General features: G+C 32.7%; 1 protein-coding gene and 1 pseudogene across 1 annotated transcript; one reads left to right on the forward strand and one right to left on the reverse strand.

The window, feature by feature from the left end:
* LOC132551380 (uncharacterized) overlaps positions 1–10,438 on the forward strand; it is a 100,344-nt pseudogene extending 89,906 nt beyond the window's left edge.
* Positions 10,439–16,004: 5,566 nt separating this feature from the next.
* On the reverse strand, positions 16,005–20,057 carry LOC132551381 (fucolectin-1-like). Its single transcript, XM_060215523.1, has 4 exons — positions 20,036–20,057; positions 19,646–19,882; positions 18,026–18,286; positions 16,005–16,216 (listed from the first exon to the last, which is right to left on the reverse strand). Exons 1-4 carry the CDS (start codon positions 20,055–20,057, stop codon positions 16,005–16,007), a joined length of 732 nt encoding a protein of 243 aa, XP_060071506.1.
* Between the last annotated feature and the right edge of the window lie 1,620 nt (positions 20,058–21,677).

The following is a 21,677-nucleotide window of genomic DNA, read 5'->3' on the forward strand; positions in this document are numbered from 1 at the left end:
CATGCTTGAGTATGAGAATGGTTTCATGAATACGGGCCTAGGTGTTTTGTGCGGATCATATCGACTGCTTATCTTACAAAACGATATCATTGGCTATAAGTTCTTTACTCACCTCACATAAACTATTATCATTGGTGGTTCGTCAATCTCATCACAGAAATTATATCATTTTTTTATATTGGTTTATTATTCTCATCAAAGAAACTATATAGTTGTTTATTGGTTTGTCATTCTCATTGAAAAACGATATCGTTGTTAATGGGATTGGGATTCTCATCGCAGAGACTATATCGTTGTTTATTTGTTTGCATTCCCATTGTATATACTATATCCTTATCTATTGGGAAGATATTCACGTCACAGAAACTATATTATTGCCTGTTGGTTCGGTATTCACATGACAGAAAGTATTGCATTGTGTTTAACTTTGTCATTTTAATCGAATAGGCTATATCATTGTCCTTTGTTCACCATTCATATTACAGAAAATTGTTGTTTTGGTATTTACATCCAGAAACTATATCATTGTCTCTTCGTTCAATATTCTCATCACAGTTACCACATAATCGTCTGTTGGGTGGTCATTCTCTTCACAGAGACTATATCATTGTCTCTTGGTTCAATATTCTCATCATATTTTTCATATAATCATCTGTTGGGTGGTCATTCTCTTCACAGAAACTATATCATTGTCTCTTCGTTCAATATTCTCATCGTCCAGCATCTTCATTTCAAAAACTATAGCGTTGTCTTTTCGTCTAATCTTCTCATCATATAAACTATGTGTTTGTTTGTTGATTCGATATTCACTTCAGAGAAACTATGTGATTTTTTCTTCGTACAACATTCTCATCACAGCAAATAAATAATTGTCTGTTATGTCGATATCCACCTTGCAAAACTATATTGTCTTTTGATTCGTCATTCACATCACAAAAACGACGTCTTTAAAGTATAATCAAGTTAGTTTGAGAGAAAGGAAAAACAAATGATGATACTTGAATCTTCAAATCTAAATAAAAGAAATGGCAATATTGCGACAAAAGAATCAGGCTAAAAACATTTTTTTTTAATCTGCTCATTTTGCTTTCCATCCACACAATTTCAACAACCAATGTTAGTATAAGTAAATATTATAGGGGAAAGAACAAGAAAATACCAACAAGTCAACATAATCATAATACAAAATCATCACGTGGCAAAATATGAAATAAGAAAGATCTATGCTCCAGAATATTGCGAGGGAAAGAAGACCAGTTGTTCCGGAAGAGTAAGCGTCTTCTACTTCATCGGCGACAATGGTCATGTAAATATTGGTCAATCCAAGTAAATAATACCACGCTTTCATATGCGAACAAGGTAAACAACACCATAACTAACAGGCAAATTAACGAACATCAAGCTCGTCCAGATTCATATAAAATATTTCTCAGTGAAATCACTTATGACGACCGTAAAACTTCTCCATAATTTTCATCAACTGCATCTTTTTAAACCCTGTGTTACGAGTTTGCCTGTCAGTTCATGACTTCTTTCACGAAAATTGAGAAAATGGTAACAGACCTATCGTTTGCAACTATATATTTGTACCGCTGTTCACCTTTCTTTAAAAAGAAAGCTCTCATGACAGGAGAAAGAATGCGTTGTTTTTTTAGTTAAAATGGAGTATGATGGTGTAAGTGGTAAAAAAAAACCTCAAAAGGTCTTATAAAAGAGGGCGATGAATATTTATGTAAAGCTCTTTGGTGTTCTTTAAAAATCACAATTAGTATGTATCATAGTGCTAGCGTCAAGAATGGTCGGAACATCATTAATATTTCCTTTTAATTACTCAGTGAATTGATCGACAAATTAAAATGCATTCTTTAACCCTGTAACCCCTAAATTGCGATTTGTGTTGGCTACTGTTTTTTTTTTTTTTTTTTTTTTTTTCAAATAAAATATCCGGTTAGATAGTGTAGCGTATAAATGTATGTAACAGCATATTATGGATAGCCGCATAACTGTAATTTGTATTACATATTGGGAAGGTAAAAAAATCCACTTCTTTTAAAAATTGCCAGAATTCCTAATATTCCTTTCAATTTATCCTCACTACTGACAGAGCAAATTAGGTAAATACTGTGAAATTCTTGTACGGATGAAATCGATGGAATTGATTTTATCTTGACACAATTATAAAGTCGATTATTGAATTTTTGAAAATGAATTAAAATAAAGACCTAAAAAATTAACACATTTCCATCTAAAATGCTACCATGTCAACTAGTGGTCAAACAAAATGAGGCTAAGTCATTCATGAAGAAACTAGTTATACTGTGTGAGTACGAAAAACAAACCAATGACCGTTCCATCAACTCTAACTAAGAAGTAATCCTATTTCGCATGGACACTCTGTCCCTAGGTATCAAATGCTACCATCACAAATGAAATACAAAATCATGCCTGTCAATAAATATAGGATATTTAATAGTGTCTTCAGTAATAACAAATACTTCGCACAAAATATTAGCCACACTACTGAAATATATTTGTTATTACTGAAGACACTATTAAATATTCTGTTTATTACATTTTCATCGCAAAAATAAACCAAACAATGGCAAACTTACGATAACTATAAAATGGGTAAGTTGACCATGCTTTTTCCAGACACTGCTCACTCATTATACAACAATGTTGTGTGCGTCAAAAAATAGTCCATTGTATGAAAAATCAGTAAAAATATACAGACCCATAAATAAATCATAATAAATGTTTATTTGGGTTTGGACATGGATTTTGTAATTTATTGATGTCACTTATACACAATAAAATCGTTTAAACGTTAACTGAAAAAATAAAAACAATGTTTGATAAATTCTTCCTCGCATGAAAAGGTATGGCGCCATCCTAGTCGCTGTCACTATCAATGACACGGATTCTTTTAAAATGCCTTGGTCAACACTCAAGACTCTCAGAACGGGGATGGGTTTGACCACAAGTGAAAAATATCAACTTTATCAGTTTGAGATATCCATATATTTCACTGCTAAAAATGTAATGAAATGACGTTTCCACTACTCAGTTTATTATCCTTATTTAATTAGATTATTGATCACATTTGAAAAACTTGATATGAATATTTATGAAAAAAAAAATAAAAATAAAAAAAGATATGTCAGGCTGTCCTAGCGGGTGTGTTATAGTCGAATTACAGCCAGCAGAGAGGTCGGTGGTACTTAACCTAAAGTGTAGGTGACATCTTGGTGAAGAGATTGTCACTATATGTCAATAGTGTCAAATAATGAATCGTCATCACATCGGACGGATTCTCAAACTATTACTATTAGTTCTTGTTTGGTTGCTTTGTGTGGGAGCAGGTAAGTCCAATAAAGACTTATAGTTGTATGTTGTCACAAATTCGAGAATTTTCATGATTTTATCCTACGATTTCAACACTAACGCGTGAGCGAAAAGGGATGGGGGACACAGATCAGTAGGGAAACTGGGCGGGAAGGTAAGGGGAGCCATAGAAGGTAAGAATGAACGAGTCAGGAGGGATGATTGGGCGATATGGAAGAGGAGAATTAGCAAAGCAAAAGGTAGAAGAAGCGGACCTCAATGAAAATAACGACAAGGTGGATGGTGAGATTGAGCAAGTTTGTAGGGGAGAGTGAACAAGACGGCATGGAAGGGTGAACAAGACGGCATGGAAGAGTGAACAAGTTGGTATGGAGGAGTGAACAAGTCGGTATGCTTTTCGGGCGAAAGGATAGTATTACATCCTCGAGTGTGCCTCCATCTTCTACAATGATAGCACCTGTCAGGGCTTTCCTGAAAAGATTCACGATTTGATACCCGTAAAAAAATCCCTGGAACGAGCTACTATGAAATAGCAGACACAACCATCAGATTCTATCCAATATATATATGCATGTAGTGATATACATTTTGTAGATACTGAAAATAAAATCATGCAGTGATGATTTTGATCTTCACTAGCACAATATTTCTTGAGAACATATCATTACATAAACAGTTTATTGGCTGTACATTATATTCTGAACACTTTGAGGTGAGGACAGGATTCGGAGTCTGAATCTTCCGGAGATAAATTTTAAATTCTTGCTTTCTTAAAATCATGTGATATTATTGATTTAATCAGATTCATCTCCTAAATTCAGCAAAATGTCAGAAAAAAACATGGTTGTTATCGCTGCATTTGAAATCTAAGTAATTTTTTCAAGTGCCGTCATTTCAAAATAGTAAAGTTTTGGTCCTCAATTCTATGGGAAACATTTTTAATGTCTATATCATATATTGACAAAGTGATTTAAACACCTTCATAAAAAAGTACATGATTTAATTTGAAATAATCCATATATTGTATTGAATTTTTCTTTCTTTTTTAACAATATTTTTCAAGATCAAACAGATACAAGTGTCTAACGGTTGTATAAGCACTATCTTGGGAGGAAATTGTAGCATCGTTTCATCATTGTGGCATTTTCCGTTTGCAAAGAGCATCTCTAAAATCGGGTTAAAATTAAAGATTATAAGTTTTCATTCTTTCCATTCGTAGCCATATCTTATTCTTTGGTTCCGGATCCGTCAATTATACGACTTTAAACACAGGTCCAGTTGGAAATGTAGCTGCTGGTAGAACGGCTATTCAATCAGCATTTCTATTTGATAACCCGACATTTGGTGCGCAGTACGCCGTGGACTCGAATCGATTTCCAGAACAAAATGCAAAACTTCAGTTCAGGTCATGTTTGCATATGTCTGCTGATGCCGTCACTCCATTCTGGCATTGGATCTCTTCACATATGATGTTGGTTTTCTCATTCGAATATAATGCTGTGGTGGGTATTTTAATCGCTGAAAATACGCATAATTTTTTTTAAAGAATAAAGCACGTCCTAATTAAATGCCTAAAACTTATCTTATATTAAAAGAGTATATGAGCTTATTTATAGCTTTACCTACAATATATTCGAAATCGATATACATTGTATCAATATAAAGTATCAAAATACCCAAAGTCATACTTTTATAAATGTATCAGGACACACACAAGTTTATTTGAACCTCTGAGTCCTCGAATAAGATATGTCATAAAGCAACGGTTGCTCGGTGAATTTTATATTTAAAGGACAATTCAGTGTTTAAAATCTGCCAGATACAGAACATTACTCGTTATGATATATTACGAAGCTAAAAACATCATATATTCATTATGGTCAAAATCATCTTTTTTTGAAGCTATTGACAATCTCGGCCTACTCCAATATAGCAACAACCTGATCCGTAATTAAATCGAGCCAGTGAGTTTTGTTTCGTACGACACCATATCGCAGACAAAAAGATGTATTATGTGTGTCCTAATTAAAAAAACAACGTTTTGTTCATAGCTTACTGTTTCACACAAGGTGGTAAACCAATATATTCAAACCACGACTATAAGAAACCAATGCATCAAAATCAAATCCACCAAAGTGGTTTGAACACGAAGGCTTTAGACAGCTACCTATGCAAATAAACTTTGATCATAACAAAGATAGCTCGTTGAATTCGATGGACAGCTTCTTTCAGTAAGAATTGGCAAAAGTTTCTATCGTCGAACGGAAGGAGGCCAATTAAGATGAAGTCCAACCTCCAATCAGTTACGGTAGGCCAATTGCACATGTGCTGCTACTGATTATACACTAGTTAAACTAAACAAAAGGAATTTAGTTTTGATTAATTACAAAAAGGAAATAATGTCAATTTAAGCACGAGATCCACATTGAGAGTGTTTGGCTGTACTTAAGTTAATACCTAGCCGATTCAATTCCTGTTTCCTGTTTCTAAGATGTTTATCATATATCGCATTTTCGATAGGAAAACTTAATCCTTTAATTACCAATAAACTTATGAATTCTCAATACGTTGCCATCATAATCATTTGACGGTGTCCACAACATGGCGACTATCCTTCTTGCTAAGGCAAACTATCAACGTTAACATTGGGGAAATTCATGACATGAATTGCCAGGCGAAGAGAGCAATGATGATCATTTAAATGACATTTTTCGAATCACTTTTCGCCACTTCCAACCCGGATATAAAGTTTCAGAATGTTAATAAATATGGCAAGCCAAGTTCTTAATCCCCAATTATCATATCTTACAATAAAAACTGTCACATAGAATTTTCTCCTATCTTCACTGGAGAATTCTGTAAAGAATGACAGGTAAATCATTAAATTCATCTTCAACAATTCTCCTGACGATTGCAAAGACGCATTTTCAAGATGTCCATTTTGTTTTGTTTCTTTTCATATTTTTTTTATTCTCGCTCTTAAAAGAGATGTGGTGAATATACGCAGGTATTTTTAAATACAAATGCTTGAACAGATTATCATCATTGAGAAATAATCAAAGCTTTTTCATATAGATGGGTCTATGTCCAGACTTATTATTCATATCTTCAGTTGAAAATAGGCAGAGATTATGTCAACCATTGTTGAAAGGAGTTATATGACTGGCTAAGCGAAAATGAGGTGCAGATTCGAAGGGAACTTTTTAGATGTCAAATTTTACTGATGAAATCCGATATTAACATAGAAGCAGTTATTAAATCGGTCATGCAAAGTTTACACAACAGCATGGTCGATTTAGCTCCCAACTACTACAATTTCCAGTTATTGGGCCGTCGGTGTTTGGAAAACCGTCCCATCTCCCTTATTTAATGAGGTATTGACCTAATGCTTGTATTTCATGCACCTGTAGAAAATACTGAATGACTTTTATTTCAAAAAAATTATTTCATACGTTTTTTGCTAGTTGAAAATACGACGCATTTTTTCCCGAACATTTTGGATTGTTGACGTCGTGTGCACGGTGGATGTGAATGTCTATTCGCGGGTCCGGTTTGTATTCAACATCATGTTCATAAAGAACAAGAGATTTCACTCGAATTACAATGCATAGATACCTATTACCCAAAATTTTTATACTTCTTCATATCTTCATAATTCGCTGCAAATATTTTGATTTGACAAATAAAATGCATCTGCTGCTATTCAAACAGCCTCGTGTCAACCTATACAACACACCTTCGGCCGATATGAGTTATATTGTATACAAATACACAAGGTCATTCGAAGACATGCTAAAATAGTCAAGCCCAATTTTTTTTTCCATTCAGAAAATACCAACACAAAGAATTCAAGTGTTTTCACAAACACCGCAGTAAGTGGTCGTCGAGCATCGGAGCAAACACCTGTGCGATAACTATTTAACAGTGCATCTTTCTGTCGTTTTTATAATACACTATGTAAACTGTCGTTTTACCACCAATATATAAATTTATTCACTCGGAATTAGATAACGATAATAACAGAGATATTGAAATAACGATAGTTGAAAAAACCTAATATTTGCGGTAAAGGCTTTTTATAGTCTTATGTTTATTTCCAAAGCGATCAAATTCGATGAAGAGGAGCGAGCACGTTTTACGGGACCTGACTTATTTTGCCGAGATAACTCGTCACTACATCAAGATATGTAGGCATATCACAAGTTCTTATATGTGATGACTCAGCAAAATAATGATATGTCATAATCAAGGCGATAGAATGCACGTGTGTTGAGTCCGAACATTAACTAAATGTCAAAACTGCGATGGAGTGATGAGGAATACCTGTTTGCAGCAAGGAAGAAAACAAGGCGTTTGTCTTGCCACCAAATCGTATCATAGGTACGTATTATATGAAAACAAGAGGTATTCATTTTATGGAATCTATGATGATATAGGTCTACATGTACATTCATTTTCACATGTCTGTTGGAAAATAACATAAGTAGGCATTATTATATATGTTAACGTATTCTCTACAGAACAACTATTCATTTCATCAATATTTCAAACTGACCAGCTTATTTGAGTAATACAAATTTTAGAATTTTATTTTGTTTTATTTACAAAACTTTGCGAGGTAAAAATAATAAGAAATTGCATTTTATCATTTTTGTTTGTTTGTGATATCTAAATTGTTTGTAAATGTAGCTATATAAACAAACATATGTGTTGTTTGAATCCAAAGATAGGTGTCTTAGATCCCTAACACGACATGTTAGACATGTCTGATATGAATAGGAATTTTTTCCACTGTCAAATCCAGTTTTCAACCTACTTATGGTTTATGATATATCAGTTGTCTGAGGATACTGTACTTTTTTAGGGTACTCAATATCATCTTAATATTTTATCAACAACTGTAAATGAGATTGGTTCAAATTTAAATAATCATATGATGAATTAAAAAGTAAATATTATTGTATGAAAAGGACAAAAGTATAAGGATCTGTTCCTACTATTCTACATCAGACAGAGTTGGAATGATACCATGAAACCTTTACATAATCAATATAACATGAAAAAAATGTTTCCTGCTTTATTCAGATCCCTTGTGATACCGACCTTGATATTTGATCCCTGTATCATTTATCTTAAATTCTAGCAAAATCATCTACAATTTCTTTGTTTTAGTTGTCAATGTATTTTGAAAATGATAGCTGAAATAACCAAGACAACTAATGAAAAAATATGGACTCCGTCAAGTGGTATTAGATTATGAGGAGCCATATGAGTATTCATTAACTCATATTCATAAAACCACAAATGTCCCATTGTTTTTTTTTAAGAAAAAAAAAATAACAACAAAGAAAACATATATTTGAAGTATCATGTGTGTTGAAAATGAATTGTATTTTTTTTTTTTTTTTTTTATCATTTTTTGGGTTTCAGTCTGAAACCTGATGCATGATATCTATATCTCTAATAAGGAAGGTAATTCAATAAATGTAGCATTATACTTATAGCGAAACTCTCAACCCTTACTTGCTTGAACTTTTGTTATGTATAATGTATACATGTAAATATTGACAGCGTGGACAAAGCGTAATGATACTGGAACATCCGAGTCATCTGTGTTATCAGAGCCAGCAAATTCTTCACTTATCTTTTCATTTATTTGCATTTAGGATTATGCAAAATCACATGTATAATTAAGTCATCTCAATTATGTGTTGTTGTTTGTATCTATTAGTAAGTGTTACAATCAAAACGCTTCAATCTGGTACAAGTGACTAGTGGTAGAAACATCATAATGGTTTTAGCAAAAATACGTTTACTAGAACTCTGAAGAACAAAATGTATTGAAATGTACAGATACGTTACCATTTTGATAAGATCCTGACTACAATAAGCAGATTTTGAGTATTGTTGTGTCTATTTTTAGTAATATGATAAAGACATTCTTACCAGTGTCATTTATGATCCTATATATATTTTAGTATTTACACAGAAAATGAAACCCAACAAGTGCAGTGGAAATGTCAAGACCAAGTTTGAATTTATTGGTCATCATGACAACTAAAACATATGCAGAATAAAAATGATGAAAAATAATTTTATGTTTCTATTACACGTAGTTGATGTCAATTTGATGAAAAAATTATCACTATCCATATCATTTTTCAATAAAAGTTCTGCTATGATCATTACAAGAGAAATAATTAAAAACTGTGAGAAATAACTAAGATCAAAATTTCTGAATTTTTTTTTTCAAATTGAGTTATCTACCCTGGCATCTGAAAATTAATATTCAATGATGCTTGTAATTGCATTTAGAACAATATAATTGATATTAGAACCGATAGATCAGAACTTAAAAACCTGTATAAAACAACTTTTCATTCAGTGCTTCACTACTTAAGTTATTTATAACCACAATATTAACGTTTTTCAAAACAAAAATCTAAGTTTGGTTTCCATGGAAACTTTAAATTGCGATTCTTTCTTTTTGGTTGATTAAACTGTTGTATAATGAAATCTGGACAGACAGAAATAAAATTTACTAATTTCAACAACAAGAGGTAATCGAATAACGAGCTGGTAACCATGGCAACAACCGTGAACAGTCATCTCTCGTATATATATCCTGATGTTCTCCCCCTGTAGTTCACGATACCATGATGTTTAAATATTCTTATTGATGTGGTAACATCATTATTGATAACAAATTATTTTTTATTTGAAAAGCTATGTTTCTAAATATTTTGGGGCTGCTTACCAAAACGTTGGCTGGAAAAGAGTGAAAATTCGTGTTTAAGCAAAATGACAGCTTTTCTTCAGTTCCATTTAAAAAAATTCCTAAGAGTTAAGGGGTTAATGCATAACACTAACTCTTGTTAATTTTCGGTTTTCGTAACACACGCCTGAACATTACTGTAGCAGAAAAAATAGCCAGTGGACCCCGAGTTTCGTGTACATAGTATTCCGGACCAGCTTTCGTCGGCGAGAGATTACACTCTTTTGTGAGAAGCTGGTGATTGGGCAGTTTGTGAAAATCTCGCGAGACCGAAAAGTGATAAACCCTTGTGAAGTTGTATGGTTTTCAAATAAATAAAATTATTTATGTTCATCATGCATCTGTCCATTTTTTTTCAGTTGATAATAGTAGTATAACACTGTACATTGAATTGTTTCTCTTTAAATATATATTGACAATATTCAACAGATATTAATTTGAAATTAGCTTCATTTTTTGTGTGACAAACCATGTCGATAACGGCGATAGTGCCTAACATAATACAGGAGAAAGAAGTGGATAGGCAAAACAAACTATTTGTAAACACCGTCATAGACCGGTAGTAAATACATGCGAGGGGGCTGCAACCTCTCGCATGTCTATGATCAGGTGGTTTAAACAAGCAAAGCTGACAAAACAGCGGTATGATGCAGTATAATTTGTTATTTGCCTCTCTTGTATCGAGTTCTACATCCACATCGAATGTGTGTCTATCGTAAAATCGTCGTGATTACATGTGGTAGAAATTACTGGCTGACTTGTAGGCTCCAATGTTTGCCATTCCTCCATACCCTGTTTTAGTTTATTGGAATAGTGGTACTGTTCAAGATATACACATATTTTGTCGTTCTTTTGAAAAACAAAAAAACAAGAAAACAAAACAAGCAAAAGATGAAGAAAATAAAAAATATAAAAGACAATCATACTCCATACTTAAATCCAATAAAACTAAACAATATAAAAAGACATATTTACACGGAGACTCCTGAAAAAGCACAAAGGTGTTTCGGAAGAGTAATCGTCTTCCGCTTCATCGAGGACAACTGTCGTGTAAATCTCGGCCAATCCAAGTAACTGATGCCACGTGACCAAACAAGGAATACGACAATGGAACAACCGGGCAAGCTAACAGGAATCAAACACGTCAGCTTCATATCGCACAAAGATATAGAATATTTCTCAATAAGATCACTATGATTACCTTGAAACTTCCTCATCATTTCCTAACAACCTGCATCTTTTGAAACCCTATGTTACGAGTTTGTCCTTTATTTGACGATTTCTTGCAGGAATATCGAATCAACTGTAACATGTAAACACCATAGGTTGAGAACACAGTAATATTGCTATCCAGAAATGGAAAATTCACAATATAGAAAATCATAACGCTTATCATACAGCTTGGTGTTAGTTTCGATGATTTCTGATGTAGAAGAGTCTGTATCGTTCTTCATTCTTCACTTTCATTTCCATGATCCTCCAATTTTCCAATTTTCAATGAAGCAGTGTTGGTAACAGGTGCCGGATGTAATCCCTCTAGTGAAATAGCAGTCCGTCGTAAACATAAGTCGTTTCGTCTGTAGTTGTTGGCATCCTGGAGTTTAAGTTATTGTTTTGATGAAACATATTCTTACACATGCCGCAATCTTCGTCAATTTAGTCGTTAGGATTTTGTTATATGTGGTAAAATTCGTAGATGCTCCTTCAGAAAATGGATCTTCTGTAATTTTTAAAACAAAAGGTAACAGACGAGTTTATATAATTTTATGTCAGCTTAGAAACTATTGTAGTAATTTAAACTTCGATGTATACTTACCAAAGTCGTCTTGTACCTGATCCGCAGAATATGAAACAGTGTCTCATTACTTTCTGGAATGTCCTTTTTATAATACCAAAGAGTTTTGTTACTAACTAGGTATGGAAATCATAATAATATAGATATAAATATTCTTCTACAAGCTGTCCTGTTTGTAATGGACCTACAAACAAAATTATACTTGATGATATACGCCTCTTGTTTTTAGAAATCACTTCATTTTACATAATACATTAACTTTAAAGACAAATATAGTAAAGGCTAGCTGAGTAAGGCTGTTGATTCATACATAGTGTACATACCTTATTGATTACTGAATTATATCAAATGCTTCTTCATGTATCAGTTGTTAAAATTTTACCGTGCTTTTTTGGGCACAAGGATTGTTAGGCCATACATATTGATGACTAAATAATTCAATGTATAAAGGATATTATAAAAAATGTTGTATTTGTAATATTGTATGTATACATAGTTTAGTGTGTATGATGTGTGAGAGTTATCTCTATTTTCTATATTTCTGTAGTAATATTCTACTCTGACCACTCTAGAGAAAATTGATATAGGCTTCGCCTGTTATTCAATCCACATTGACATTAACATCTTTTGTCAATAAAATATGTTGAAATGAAAGGGATTGCATGTTTGTTATTCTGATGGTATATATGTATAACTATAAGTAATTCTTAACTTATATTCTGTGTGTCCACCTTGTTCAGAGAAAGCCAAAATCTTGTTTTGTTTGGGGTTTCAGCTTGCTTGATAGCAGTACACAGTTTCTCGGAGTGTCCATAGGTGATATTTTTGTTCATTATATTACCCCATTATAAAGGTTTTAATTAAAATTTAACAAATAAATCTTTGATAAAATCGTTTTTTTCAAGTTGAAGTGGAAAAAGTGGGGTTTCATTTTCTTCAGAATAATATTTTTGCTGTGTGTTGGAGATTTCTATTTGGGCAGTCTCGAATCTGTGTCTACGCACCAAAAACTAGCTTTACCGGAAGTAAACGTTTCATAGGGTTTACACGTGGTCATGTTGTGAAGGATTTCCTAGTTGGAATTTGCTGAGATGTAAGTTGTTTGTTACCATGACAGTGTTGGTGATTTCAAAACAGGTGTTCAGACATAACGTTCTTCTATAAAGTTGTTGTATTAAGTTGGAACTAGCAGTATTTTGCATCTTTAGCATTTTTTTAGTTGGTAACCATGGCAAACACATGCTAGAAATCGGATTTTTTTTTATTTGCACAAATTGCACCTCTCTACTAATGTAATTGTTATGTAGTTTCTAAATACATATGCATGTAAGGATGTAGTTTTCATGACCAAACTGCTATACCTGTATATCTTATACATGACTAATAATTTCAGGGAAAATGCAAATTAGCTGTTTCTTGCTACCTTTACAGTGTATTCAAACTACCGGTTCTTCGAGTTTCGTAGAAATCTCGTTTGAATCTCGTGCAGGACAGAAGGGGTTATAACCTGAAAAATAGCTTTGAAGTGGTATAAATATGGGTGATGGTGATTAGTTTATGACTGTCTCGAAACCATATACCCGTCGTTTTCCTTGCAAGAAATAGAAGACTGAAAGCCTGAAGTAACCTATGAAAACTACCTTCACCACTGACATAGAAGCGGCAGATCCAAGCCCCGGTCCATCTCCTCCACAATACGAATACATTGAGTTAAAAAGTACCATAGTTGAGAATAACGACATTAAACTGCCAGGGTATATGTATGATGAATAAAAGATAATGTTTTAAACTGAAAACTGAAAGCACAATATGATAACTTAAGTTTTATTTATCTTTACGATACACACTTTACAGGTCAACATGAAAAAAATATAGAAACACAAAGAGTTTAACTCCATTCAATTGAATGTAAGTAGTATGACTATCAATAACTGGAAGATCTCTCAATGAAGGCTATAGATTGGACAACTATCAGTTACACAAAAACATCGTATTACAGTATTGCATTCCAAAAGGTAATAACCCCAGACAACATTTAAAGAACTTAAGACATGTCACTCTCCTTAACATTACTGAAAAATTAGCTTTTGCATGTATCGCAAATACATTAAAATCAGTTTAAGACTCTATAAATTAGGAACACAAATAGGATTTTAAGTGGAAGAACATTATGTAAAACACAAGGTTGATATTATCGACTTTGGAAAAGCATTACATTAGGTGCACTGGGACTTTCCTACAAAAGTATTGATTTTATCAACTTGTGTAACGAAATGGATACAGGTTTTTACTATAAATATGTTTTAGCTATTATACACATCGGCTTTTTATCCAACTTTGTTTTATTAAGAGTCAATAGGCTCTTGTATTGTCTGTTTCTTTAGGTAGCCGAAATACTAGCTATTATGGTTAAGAAAATTATAACAACTTTAAGGGCACACAAATAAATAACAAAAACCGCAGGTTCTCACTGTTTTCTGATGTTACATCTTTTATTCTAAACTGTTCAAAATCTTAATTCATAGAGGCTATAAACATGTTCGAAAAATATACTAAAATATCCCAATAGAAAGCAAATACAGAAAAATAAATGTTATTTGAGTAGGGAGTAAAAAGTTAGTGCCGATGTATACCATCACAGATTAAAGTTAAAATGGGGGAACAACCACTTATTTGGGATGGATTTCTCAGTCAATTTATAAGACATGACTGCTTTAAATTCCAACAAAGCTATTACTGTTATAAACAGCATGTTACCTTAATAGTCAAGACGAACTGGAATACATAGAGGGGGATAACCATCCTTGAATTCCTAATAATTGCAAATTTAATCATTTGTTGTTCAGTCCTTACACACAATATTTTCAATTTTATCTGGCAATTACCAATAGCTCAAATAAAACGCTCAGCAATTATTCCAAACTGTTGTGAAGGGGGACTAAAAATGTTTCATATGAAGAATTTATAAATTGACTAAAACCTACATGGATCAAAATTACTTTTTTCTAAAGATAATGATCGTCTAAACCTTCTGGCAGAAATTGGTTAACAACGAAAAAAAGCAGATTTAGCAATGGTATACATAAAACATACGCAGACACAAAATATATTATGGACCAAAGCAGCAGAAATGACAAAGATTACAAAATCTGACAATCTTTTTAAAACACCAACTTGGGTACAATTACACATTTTAATATTAGCAATGATCACTATTTCTATAATGAGTGGCATTAACAAAGTATATTATATGATAGTGATATAGTCCAAGAGAATGGCTAATTTTTAATGTATGCTTTTTGAAATGAAAGATGTCACTTTATTTGGAAAAAAATTTTTGCGAAAAATCTATTTCAGTTCATACCATTAATGCTGATTTTTCATCTTTTTTAGCTCAAGACAGAAAAAAAATTCCAGTTTGAGTTTTAAAAATTCTTGTATCTAATTATTATACAATGAAATTCACAAAGTGTTAGCCGAAGTGCGGGATGAAACTGACAAATTAGAGATGACATGTTAATCAGGATTAAGATAAAAAGATGAAATGTTTGTATGTATGTATGTATGTATGTATGTATGTATGTATGTTTATGTATGTGTATGTATGTATGTATGTATGTATGTATGTATGTATGTATGTATGTATGTATGTTTATGTGTATGTATGTATGTATGTATGTATGTATGTATGTATGTATGTATGTATGTTTATGTGTATGTATGTATGTATGTATGTATGTATGTATGTATGTATGTATGTATGTATGTATTACGTTGTCAATTAAAGACCATTCTACATTTCAGATACTAACCACAATTATGTTGTCCTTTGAAAGACGTGATACAATACAATGATTATCAAACTAAAACATGTATTTGTCAATTCATAAACTCTTTCTACAAACACTTTCTCTAATACCAATCCTTGTGATCCTGTTTCAGCAAATCTACTTTGTAAAAGTAACAATTTTACTTATGTGTAGATTTTAAAAGGAATTTTGTTTTCAATAATGCCCTTCCATTCTAAAACAATGATGGAATTGCCTTCAAGATATTAAAACAGGGATTTTGTATTGTCCTATAAAGGACTTAGGCAAGAGGGAAACCGTAGACTTCGACCTCGCATGGATTCAGATTAATACGATCACGCGAGATTCTCACAAACTGACCAATCACTGGTTTCTCGCAGAAGAACGTTTTCATCTGTCCCTGGAAGGGCGGTCCAGGATAATACACACACAAAGCTCTTGGTCCGGTATCTGTTTTTGCTACCGTGATGTTCAGGCGTGTATTACGATCACCTAAAATAAAAGCGAAATTCTTAAAGACAATGCGTACCAAAAATATGCTGTAATAACACGTCACTTTTCATATATGTACCTCAGACTTATTAAAATTCGGCCGTAACAACATGTCTAAGACTTATTGTAACTGTACTATAACAACAAGTCACAGACTTATTATAATTATACTACAACAACAAGTCACAGACTTATTAAAATTATACTACAACAACAAGTACTTATTATATAACAACAAGTCACAGACTTATTATAATTATACTACAACAACAAGTCACAGACTTATTATAATTATACTACAACAACAAGTCACAGACTTATTATAATTATACTACAACAGGTCACAGACTTATTATAACTATGCTACAACAAGTCACAGACTTATTATAACTATACTACAACAAATCACAGACTTATTATAATTATACTACAACAACAAGTCACAGACTTATTATAATTGTACTACAACAACAAGTCACAGACTTATCATAATTATACTACAACAAGTCACAGACTTATTATAACTATACTACAACAAGGCACAGACTTATTTTAATTATACTACAACAACAACTCACAGACTTATTATAATTATACTACTACAACAACTCACAGACTTATTATAATTATACTACTACAACAACTCACAGACTTATTATAATTGTACTACAACAACAAGTCACAGACTTAATATAATTATACTACAACAATTCACAGACTTATTATGATTATACTACAACAAGTCACAGACTTATTATAATTATACTACAACAACAAGTCACAGACTTATTATAATTATACTACAACAACAAGTCACAGACTTATTATAATTATACTACAACAACAAGTCACAAACTTATTATAATTATGCTACAACCAGTCACAGACTTATTATAATTATACTACAACAACAAGTCACAGACCTATTATAACTATACTACAACAAGTCACAGAATTATTATAATGATACTACAACAGCAAGTCACAGACTTATTATAACTATACTACAACAGCAAGTCACAGACTTATTATAATTATACTACAACAACAAGTCACAGACTTATTATAACTATAATACAACAACAAGTCACAGACTTATTATAATTATACTACAACAACAAGTCACAGACTTATCATAATTATACTACAACAGGTCACAGTCTTATCATAATTGTACTGTAGCAGCACGTCACAGATCTGTTATAATTATACTTCAATTTGTTTTCAACAACACGTCACAGACATATTAATATTGCAGTATAATCCTGTTGTCTAGATGTATAAGGTGCCGAAACAATACATTATCAGATACATAGCTCATATATTTCGATATCTATCCTCACATACAATTGACAAAAATAATAAGAATATCTATGATGACCGCAGTTGTTAATCGAGGGTCCTGATATTTATTACATATATTGTTTTTTATGAATGTTGAAAAAAAACCTTTACAATATTTATTTATCACAATACAACCCTGCTATCCGTATAAGAACACCAACATCATAAATGTTTTATGACCATTATGACATATAGCTGAAGTCTACATATTTCAAATGCAACGTCATAACTTCATGCATGGAAGGTGACGTCACTACGAAAAGATATCCATAGACGATACTGCCAATTTAGATTTTATAGCCGTCTTATGAAATGCCTTTTCCGTGCATTCTTGTTGTGGATCTATCCTAATATATCGTCAGAAGCTAGGTCAGATGACAATTTCCTAGATTCGTTTCATACATCTCATATGGAATAGGAGATAGCATAGGAAATCATGTTGATGAATGATGAGAAATTGCTTACCACAACACTCGTATCTGCTAAGAAAAGATATAGAGAGCACCAGATGTCGTGATTTAAGATCAACCTGCCAGTAAGGGTTGTGATCTGCATCATTCTCGTCAACATCGGCCGTATGGGCACATGATATGAGACTAGGATCAGTTTCATCCTGTTTCGGAGAGCGAACAGAGTCCAACGCTCGGTCCGGACCAAACGAAATAGTATCACCGATATAAGAAGATTGAATAGCTGGTTTCCCAGCAGCCACGTTGCCTACTGGACCTGCAATTGAAAACATAGTGTTTTGTTTAATTACAACTGATAGCCTGGCTGTATACATAGTCATGAAGCAACCAATGATAAAATGAAGAGAAACATTATTACTTTAGTAAAAGTTCTTTTCTTCGGCGATCGAAATACAATCCTGTTCAGGCCATCGCATTTGTCACGTTAGCGATATTTAAATGACATTTGAAACATTACTGGGTCACCAGAGGCCTGTAATGCTCTAACATCAGATCACTGTGACCCTCAATTCAATGTGTAAGATCAATTTTCGGCAAATTCTTTTCTGAATCATAAATTTAGAAATGTCCAAGGGTAACTTAATGAAACATTAATTCCACAGCCATAGATGTAATGTTATTGTTGCATTAAGCAAAATATCAAGCAAACACCATTTTCATCGCAATGTTTTGCAACCATACAGGGATTGGATTTTATTTTTATGTTAACCATTCCTCTAAGGATATGTTCTAAATGGGGCGCTAACGCGTCAGTGTCTTTGCATCAAAATTTACTGTAGAGCAATAGTGTGTGACATAATAACTCAGAAAAAGACGACCAATAGCAGGAGGGGGTTAAAGAGTAGAACAGCCACTGGTGACTCTCCAAAACATATTCAAGATTTGCTTCCGCGGAAATAAAAAGGTCCCTTGTTTAGTATGATGGTAACATAAAAATTGATTCATTTCCACGGATTATTATCATTAATCTGATTCAAAAATTGATTTTGTCTCTTATTTGATAAACGAAATAAATAAAGTGTTATTATTCAACCAGGTGTTTGGCAAAAGTAGTGCCTTAAACCGTTTCACGGGCATGCTCAAACGTCAATGTATCCATGCTAGTATGGTAAACATTTTAATCTGGTAATGTTATATAGAGATAAACCTTTGCATGTGTGAATATAATATCATAACCAGCCAATATCTTGTGTTACGTTTCCACATTTACTTCACAAATAAGCTTCATAATTGTTCGTTACAATGCATGTTAAGTCATTGCGCCTCCAGTTGAAGTGTCATTTACTATTAGTAGAAATACACAAAATATTCCTTTTGATAAATGTTATGCTAAGAAGAAAACTCGTCCGCAATATAATTTGAAATCCGCTGATAACTTTTCAGTGTCAACAGGTCAGAGGTCAAAGTCAAATTTAACTTTTAAACATTTTAATGGTGCGTATTTTGTTATAAATTTATTAATCAAAGTGATTCGAATACGATCGACCAGTCTCTTGACTGAGAGACATATTCAAATGAAAAGGTCATGGTGAAATTGTGAGCTTTTTTTCTGGCAAATAAAATGATTTTTAAAAAGTTCGATGTATCAGAAACCATTTGGTAAACTTTCATATACCTGCTAGTTCGTAGTAGCTCGTTCCTATGTTTGTTTCCATCTCTATGAAGTCGTGAATCTTTTCGGGATATCCATGGCAGGTACCATTATTGAAGAAGGTGGCAACGCAGTCGGCATCAAGGAGACACTCATACAAACACCATCGGACTACAATGCCAGTTTTCTTCCACAAAATCCCTGTTACTGGTAGCTGGTTACCGTATCGTTCGTCAATACGATAAAACGTGTTTTTGATATCTGAAAAGATATCATAATAATTTGTACATGATATAAAATGTGGACATGAGAGCTAGTGTAGCTCTCTGTTCTATCCAGATGATTCGTTCATTCTTCTTCGCAAAGTCAATTAATTATTTCGGAGGTATGTAGTCTTTATTTCGTTATGCCTACCTGTCCTCTGCTCTTCCGGCATTATATCATTCCATCGTACTATATAGTGCTGTGCCGCGTACTAGTCAACTTTAATCAGTGGAAATCAGATAAGTACTTATTTTCAAAGAATACTTTTCATACGCGAACGTCACAATAGAATGCATGCTCAACATTATCAAAATATATAATAAGTAGACTAGTCATTGTATTGTGATAGAAATACGATTCCTAAATAGATTATATGTATTGGTCACATCAGTCACATTTCGGATTTGATCAACAAAGGACTATATTTCATACCCTTATTTCACCACAGTGCACAGTATTACTAGAGGGATCACAGTCTACGGTTGGGGATTATATCAAACTACCAACATAAAAAGACAAACCATGATAATTTTGAAAACGTCCAAATACATGAATCGGATATATATGCTCTGAACTTAATTCACATTACATGAGGTTTTATGAATCGAGTCATAGAAGTTCCTATTTTTGTGAAACTTAGTATCATAAAATCTCATATGAAATGAAAGTGAATATAAGATACTTTTCGATACTTTTCATCACAACTCTGTAAAAATACGTTTTGATAGGTTTAAAGTAATAAATGTGGATGACATAACAAAATGAAGGCAGTCATTTTGATGTGCCATTTTCGATTCATCATTGTCAATATCACTGACTGGAGCAGCCAATGAAAATCACTCCAAGGTATATCATGCTAGTGACATACATAAAAAATATATAAAATATTGAATGGACGAATTCACTCGGTAATAGTCAAAATATCTTATCAATTATTATTTTATTACAAAAAATTAATTAATTCCCTTAATTTCTTCTTTGTAATGAGACATCGGTGCGAACAATGTAACTCTTCACTTTTACATTAAGTTCTCCGAGATAATGTCTAAATATTTGGACTGAACAACTTGTGATCAATAATTCTGCAAGTGATGGTCGATGAATAATATCTCCTGTGGTATTTTACTTGTAACTTGGTCAAACAAACAATGCGGTGATTACATCCATCCTATTATTATGTTGTGTATACAGTACATCATGTAAAGTGATCGGTATCCCTTTGTTCCCTGTAAAATATCAAATTCCGAGCAATTGAATATCGATAGACGACAGGAAATTACGATCAAGTTTTTTTTTTTTTTTTTTTTATTGATGAAAATTTTGATTACTTGATTCGAGGTAGTGTTTCTTTAAAAGTGCAATAACTTTGCTATTACAAAATTTATATCACCGAAAACTTCTTTCTATGATATGATAAAGCTATTCGAAATAGGAAAACTGCTTTGAGGCAATGCAAAAACAACCCCACAAGCGATAGCTTAAACAACTACAAAATTATTCGGGCGAAAGCCCGTCGTGCTATACGCTTACACAAAAAATTGCCTTGGAGATCTTATGTGTCCAAATTAAATTCAAATACATCCACTAAAAAGGTATGGGATATGATTAAACAAGTCAGTGGTAAAACATCATTCAAAACAATGGGACATCTGAAAACTAATGGAACATTAGACACATCGAAATTTGATATTGCAAATGCTTTAGGATTTGCTTTTTCCAAAACCAAAAATTCGTCTGCAAATAATCATTCCAAAAAACATTTAGAATTTAAGACCACGCGTGAAATAACTAA

Source organism: Ylistrum balloti, unplaced genomic scaffold, assembly GCF_031769215.1.
Source record: "Ylistrum balloti isolate Yb309-2 unplaced genomic scaffold, AGI_CSIRO_Ybal_v1 Utg370196, whole genome shotgun sequence".
In the NCBI taxonomy this organism is placed as follows: domain Eukaryota; kingdom Metazoa; phylum Mollusca; class Bivalvia; order Pectinida; family Pectinidae; genus Ylistrum; species Ylistrum balloti.

Coding starts and splice junctions, on each gene's coding strand:
- LOC132551381 (XM_060215523.1), bottom strand. CDS start 20,057: ATGCCGGAAGAGCAGAGGACAG. Junction 19,883..20,035: donor GCCGGAAGAGCAGAGGACAG/GTAGGCATAACG, acceptor ATATCTTTTCAG/ATATCAAAAACACGTTTTAT. Junction 18,287..19,645: donor GAGCTACTACGAACTAGCAG/GTATATGAAAGT, acceptor TTTCAATTGCAG/GTCCAGTAGGCAACGTGGCT.